The sequence below is a fragment of the Triticum urartu genome, chromosome 5 (assembly GCF_003073215.2).
Source record: "Triticum urartu cultivar G1812 chromosome 5, Tu2.1, whole genome shotgun sequence".
NCBI classification, from domain to species: domain Eukaryota; kingdom Viridiplantae; phylum Streptophyta; class Magnoliopsida; order Poales; family Poaceae; genus Triticum; species Triticum urartu.
Window position 1 is genome coordinate 580354847 of NC_053026.1, and position 7030 is coordinate 580361876.

Below are 7030 nucleotides of genomic sequence, written 5' to 3' on the forward strand. Positions count from 1 at the left end.
CAATCAAATGTACTTACAACATTCGCCGGAGGTGGAGCGGGAGCAAATCCTGGTGGGAAGAGCAACAACATCCTCGTCATTCCTGCGGCTGATGGCCTGGCAGGCACTACCGAAGTCCCCACCCCTATCATGGTCAATGTGTCGGCATCCGCAACCCCCATCCTTGCCACATCAGCAGACAAAGTAGCTACCGCTGCAGGCGTGGTGAGGAACACCGGCGGGCTGTTGATTGTCGTGGACCGTAGCTTGCTGCAGATGGGGGAAGGTCCCACAATATCCTCCATACCTATGCTGGGTCATAGGACCCCTCCCTCATGTGTCAGCGGTGAGCTAGTTCTCATGGCAGCGTCGGCGGGTCAAGGATTGAGACGGCGTGGTTGTGGGGCGGCCATCAGTGAGACCGAAGCGACAGTGTGTGTGAGAGAGAAGGTGTGGATGGGGTTTGGTCGATGAAGGGAGAGAGGGGTGTGAGTTACGGTGGATTCGAGACGTCATGTCCGTCTCCCGCACTTACTAAAGCATGCGGGGAAGAGGCATGCATAACTCGCCTTAGCCTGGCTCCAGAAAATGACCAATTTAGGGATTCCTTCTCAGGAAGGCCAAGGGTTGCTTTGAGGCATGCATAACTTGTTATGTCCGTCTCCCGCACTTACTAAAGCATGCAGGGAAGGCAAAGGCATAGCTCGATGCCACCCCTAGGCCTCCGCTTCGATGGGGCAAACTTTTTGAAACCCAGAAGCTTGTAGAAGCACCATCCGGGAAGTCGTCAATGCATACCAGGTGACACTAGTGGCCGTGATCTATGAAGAAAATCACTGTCCCAGAGAAAAGATGCAATAAGAACATGTAGAAACTCTAAAGACCATGAAAGCCGACCGAATCCATATGGATCCACCAAAAACCTAAACGGATTGGATCCCGGAAGATCTGCTGGAGACACAGCTCCACACAACATTTGCTGATGAAAATAAACAAGGATAGGGCTGGGAGAACATAATTCCTACCATGGGGAAACATCGCCGCTTCGCCACTCCAAACCAAACACAAAGACTATTTAAAGAAAATCTGATCTTTTACCCATTTTATGACATGTCCGGGTCTAATGTCGTGATTGCCGCCATCCAGAACCATGCACTGACACCCTCTTCTCCGATGATCCAGCCAGGACGGACCAGCTATGCAGAATACCATGCTGGATCCCTTCAATCGTCATGGTTTCATCAATGCCGCCATCACTCACCACTCAATGAAGACTGTTGCTCGAGAGCACTCTCCTTCCCCGTCCCACAAAACCCTCGAACACTTCCACATGAGCCCCCCCCCCCCAAATCTTACCTCCACGCTACCGCGGCGCCGCACGGGCTTTGCCCGGCGATGCTTCCTGGCAGCGGCGAGATGGGTAGATGACAGTGACGGCAAGAGTTACTTGGACGCCCGCCTCGTCACCTCTGCAACGAGCCCTCCTTGAGGGATGTGTATATTTTTAGCTTTACTTTAGCTTACACCCCACAAAAATCCGTCTACGGTCACTTTTTTTTTGTGTGTGTGTGCATAAATTCATTATGATATCGTTGTTCATGGTTTGCTTTTGTAGAACGATGGTTGAGGCTGCACTTGTTGACCAAAAGATTGAAGGTGATATCATTGACCAAAAGATCGAAGGTGATACCAGGGGCATAAACTTGGTAAGAATTAATTAAAGTCATTAGTAATATCAGGGCCAAACATCCTCTACCATTACAATTGTTTAGCGAATTAGTATGATGTATTTGTTTTTGTTACTTAACTTTTCAAAACTAGTTTATCACTAAAACTTGTATTTCTTTTGCGGGTGAATCACTAAAACTTGTATGCACACTAGTTACACGTTTTGATCATCCAGGAAAATGCTTGATCTTCAGAAGCCTCCCATCGCTCCCATGCCAGGGGCATGTAAACCGTAACCCAAACCTTAATTTTCCTTGCTTTCGCTTCTCTGCCACCACCACCAGGCAATGTGACTTTTATTTTCTCTGCACACCCATGTTAGTTAACTATTAGCTGCAAAGACAAAAGAATGTAGTAACAACATAATGGAGAAGAAACATTGAGACGACGCTAGAAATTCTCACAAAAGCAGAACATCCGGTCATTTCGCCTAGCAGATCAATTTAGCACAACCATTAGACCTTCATAACTCCATCTAGATTTTTTGTGGAATCATATTTTTAAAACTGGTGGGGCATTCCTCCTTTTAATGTAGTTAGATGTTCATGGACCGGCCTTGGGTTGTTCTATTATCCGGGAGAACAGATACTCAAAAACTTATAAACTATTTTGGACACAATGAAATATCATTTTAATATTAAGAGGCTGCTTAGTCTGGTGTAAAAAAATATATGCAGGCAATCCAAAACAATTGGCCACCGATTGGTCAGCAGCCAACTTATCTTTTGAACCTCTCAAAATTGCCACAATGAGTTGCCAAATGTTGGTATGCCAGAACATTGAAAAGCCAATATTTGGCATGCAACCAAGCACACTCGAAAAGCGTGCCAATTTTTGTGCAAAATATGACTATATGCTTGCTTCGACAAAAATACAAATTTGTACAACCCGAGTCCTGTATGTTATACTATTCAAATGTAATTCTGGTGCAAAATATGACCATATACTTTTTTTGTACAAAGTCTTTGCGACTATATGTTTGCATTTTTTTAAATGTACATACTATACCATGATTAATGTCCATCAAATGTTTCATAAATACACATATTTCAAGGGGGCAATGGAGAAAATATAAGTTCTGCACACAACCATTTCACTGGTGATATATTCACTCGCTGAACTAAGCATATTTATCTATCATGTTTTTTCCAATTAATAAAAACCAACTATGCCTCACAGTTTTTTGAAACACCATGCAGGCAGTAACAGGGATGTCGAGGTGGAGCCCATATGTCTTAACAGCATAACAATTCGAGGTGGACGGTACATATATTCGCTTGAATTTTCGTACAATGACGAACACGGATTGGAACACCATGCAGGCCCATGGGGAGTTTGCGATTACTTAACTGATGGCATCCTTAGTACGGTGAGTATCAATATCTCTTTCAAGCTATATATTTTAACCATGCAAGAGAGCTGCATGTTATTCATTGAGAAAGAAGAGGATACACCACCAAATTTCAAACTATATATGCTTTCAATACAAAATTAAGAGCATACATTTTTTTCTTTTAGATTGATCTTGGAGAAGCAGAGTTTCTGACGGGGATTTCCGGAACAATTAATTCTTCTAACCAATATGCAAGCAAAATTATAGATTCACTTACGCTTATCACCAATGTCCGTAATTATGGACCTTTTGGAGGAGTAGGAGGAACTCATTTTTGTAGTCCGCTCATGGGCAACGCTAGTATTGTTGGCTTCTTTGGCCGTTCTGGACATGTTGTTGATGCAATCGGCCTCTATGTGAACCTTGCGAGAGGACCAATGGAGAAACAGGTACCAATTTACTTGCAATGAGTCCTATTTGATTTAACCACTTTAAAAAAATACATAGGCTGGGTGTATACCCTTATTCCAAAAAATAATAATATTTTCTCGGTTTTCTCATCCATTGGTTCGCAATCAGGATTTGATTACCAAGGTTGATCTATGGGGAGGTAATTCAGGGCAGGCGCATGACTTGGACGTGGTACCACGACGTTTGATAAGCGTGGTAGTTCTTAGTGGCGAGGTAATTGATTCACTCAAGTTTACGTACAGCGACTGCGATGGACATCAGCACACTGCTGGTCCGTGGGGAGGATCGGATGCATCTCAGAGTATGAACAATCATATGGTCAGTGTCAGTGGTCCTAACATTACTTTGTCGCCATAAGGAAGCGAAAATTTATTTGTCTATAGCTTATGTTAATCAATGTATAACATCATCTATATTCATAAGTATGCATTCCCAAGCTTTATATACCCCATGTGTGTATGCATTATACCTTTTTAAAATTTCAAATGTGTGAATATACCTATAATTTTTGATGATTTTTGTACATGGGTACATAGAAAAGATAATATATCGACCTGAAATAGCAAATATTAGATGCACTATTACAAATCCAGCAAAATATTCACCACATAGCATATGTGGCATATCTAAAAAATCCACAAAAAAATATTGTTCTGATGTATCTCACACGTTAAAGTACTATTTATTACTGAAATAATAGAAATATGTAGAATACGTCAATATGTACATGTAATTATTTCCATATTTTTTAGAGTTTTAAAATATAACTTTCAAAAAAATCCAAGCTCACTGGAGCATGAACTCCAGATGTGGGCGCTCATGGTGGTAGTACATACTCACACGAGTATACAAAATGTACTCCCTCCGTTTTTATTTACTTCGCATATTAGAGTTGACTGAAGTCAAACTTCGTAAAGTTTGACCAAGTTTATAGAAAATAATATAAACATTTACCATAACAAATTTATACTATGTGAAAGTGCATTCAATAATAAATCTAATGATGTTGATTTGTTATCATATATGTTAATATTTTTGTTTATAAAATTGGTCAAAGTTTACAAAGCTTGACTTTGACCAAAACTAATACGCGAACTAAATAAAAACGGAGGGAGTATATTGTATGCATTCACACCTTACATTTGCTTTGTTTACAACTGTTTTTTTCGTCTTCTGTAGATTCTGCTTGGCCGTTCAGAGGTAGTGAAGGAAGTTTCTGGAACAATTGGTCCGAATTCCTCTGTTCCAGATTTTGTATCGTCACTTTTGCTCGCCACCAATACTTCGAGCCATGGACCTTTTGGAGAAGGGAGGGGGATTCCTTTCCGCATTCCGTTGCAGGATAATGATAGCATCGTTGGCTTTTTTGCCCAGGCTGAGAAGCATATTAACGCAATTGGTTTCTATCTCGAATCAATGGAAATCAAGGTACTCCTCCTATTCATATTGCTTGCCGCAGCTATGATGCTTTTAGTTCATTTCTTTATGTTTGATTTCTTTTGTAGAAACTTTTTTTTATTTGAGCCTTCGTTGATCCATGTGCACTTAAGCTTCTTCTGGATGTCTGTCGCTAGGCTTTGGTTACAAAAATTATTACTTCCTCTGTTCCATAATTCTTATTATGGTTGGTCGGAAACCAACTACGACAAGATTTATGGAACAATCAACTCTGACAAAATGTATGGAACAGAGGGAGTAGTATGCAGTGGAAGCAAATAGGTTGGAGTGTCACTCTCCGTACTAACACCTCTCCTAATCATATTACAAATTAGACTATAACAGCGTGCATCACCAGTGCCACACTCGTCTATTTTGACAATAGAATGGTATACATTTCTGTAAATATACTGTCACCACTGCCTAAAACCATTTGATCATAACTTTATATTCGCAATCTCATAAATTAAACAAATTATCTTTAAATAGGCCTGAACCAGTCCATAACTGTAAACAAAACTTCGGGACATGGACCCGGCTAGCAGTTTGAGATCTATCACTCTATAAGCCAAGAGCCCAGGAGTACTGAAACAAACTCCAAACTTGTCTAGCAATATACCCTTATTCCTTTAGCAAATAAAGTGCAAAATCAGTTCCATGGGAAAAAAGAGATTAAAACACAACACTGGTAAAGACCAAAGAACAATCCCCGAAAAAAAAACCCAAAGAACAAGGTGTTGTACTGCATCCCGTGCGTTGTTTTGCTGGCTGGTGGCCACACCTTCTCGGCAGGTCGTGTAATCCACCTGGGTTATACATCATGAATCAACGTAGCAGTTTATGCTAGCTCCACCATATCAGCTGATTTATGACACCGTCAAGCCATTGTGATTGAGCATTAGTTAGTATGAAGATCCTGGCGAAATAAATTTATAATCTCTATCTACTAATAAAAGAAATAGGTATTCCTAATCCGTCATGCTGTTTTGTAGAAACCCCCCTGATTATTTTTTCTAATAAAAGAAATAGGTATTCTTAGTCCGTCATGCTATTTTATAGAAAACCCCCTGATATTTTTGACATTAAACCTGCAGTACATATCAACTGTTTTTTTAATACTCATATCTTCTAAACCGTAACTTTAAATCTAACATGTTATATATGGAATTTGATTAGAAAAATATGTAGAATCTAAATATGATGTTATTTTACCTGTTAAAAATTAAAAAAACTATCTAGGCTGCAATGTTAATAAACAATGCATTATTCATCTTTTTTCATACCAGTACTGATTTAGATTCGGGATGAACACCTCAGCAAAATCAGGATTGGACATGAAATAGAAGATAAATTTGCTAGAGACACCCAATAAATAAGGATATGCATGACAAGAAATAAAAGAAGGACCCAATAAAGATGTGATGTCCACTATAAAAAAAATAAAAGAGACAATGCAGAGAAGATCTGATACAGATGAGATGTTGCGCTATTCTCCTATATATAAGAAAAAAAGAGGACATGCATGAAAAAGGTAAAAAGGAGACATGCATATCCTGTTGCAACGCACGGGCCTTTTTGCTAGTCTATTAAATATATTGTTAAACATAAAAAAAATGCATCAAAATACCTATATAAACATTAAGGACCCCCTTAGCTGGCGAACATTCGCCAGGAGGAGTGCATTTGTGAACGTTTTGATGGCATTTTTAGTTATGTGTGGGGTGACAGTTTCTCTAGAACAACATGACATTTTCCGGAATGAAGGTTGAAAACTGCCATCCTCCCAAGAAAATGTCATGTCGCTCTGAAAAAATGCCACCCCCGACACAACTAAAATTACCAGAAAAAATGTTTGAAATGTCACCATGTCCCAACGAACGTCAGTTAGATAAGATTCCCGAACATTAATTGTTACATCCATGGTCTTGACCGATGTGGATTTTGTGTCGTCCTATTGGGCTACAACAGTGATCAACACCAATGTGTACTTCAGCTTATGGGCCTTCATATCATGATCCACTCTTGTAGTATTGCACGGTTTGGTTTTTAACTTTTTTCGAATATATTGAGTCTTGACCATAC

At 39.9% G+C, this 7030-nt stretch overlaps 1 protein-coding gene across 2 annotated transcripts; it reads left to right on the forward strand.

Annotated features, from left to right (window-relative positions):
* The first annotated feature begins 833 nt into the window (after positions 1-833).
* LOC125510926 (agglutinin-like) lies at positions 834-6945 on the forward strand. 2 transcript variants are annotated; one of them, XM_048676216.1, is made up of 5 exons: positions 834-1685; positions 2907-3076; positions 3226-3489; positions 3620-3829; positions 4691-6945. In XM_048676216.1, the coding sequence occupies exons 3-5, from the start codon at positions 3388-3390 to the stop codon at positions 5228-5230; spliced, it is 852 nt and encodes a 283-aa protein (XP_048532173.1). In that variant the 5' UTR covers positions 834-1685; positions 2907-3076; positions 3226-3387; the 3' UTR covers positions 5231-6945. The 2 variants fall into 2 exon arrangements, with proteins under 2 accessions (XP_048532173.1, XP_048532172.1); XM_048676215.1 differs by lacking the exon at positions 834-1685 and having other exon boundaries at positions 1837-3076.
* Positions 6946-7030: the final 85 nt, after the last annotated feature.

What these genes read in the sequence shown, in the direction of transcription:
- LOC125510926 (XM_048676215.1), top strand. Translation starts at nt 2,876, where the DNA reads ATGCCTCACAGTTTTTTGAAACACCATGCAGGCAGTAACAGGGATGTC. An exon ending in GAGGACCAATGGAGAAACAG is followed by an intron (nt 3,490 to 3,619) that starts GTACCAATTTAC and finishes GTTCGCAATCAG; the next exon opens with GATTTGATTACCAAGGTTGA. An exon ending in AGAGTATGAACAATCATATG is followed by an intron (nt 3,830 to 4,690) that starts GTCAGTGTCAGT and finishes CGTCTTCTGTAG; the next exon opens with ATTCTGCTTGGCCGTTCAGA.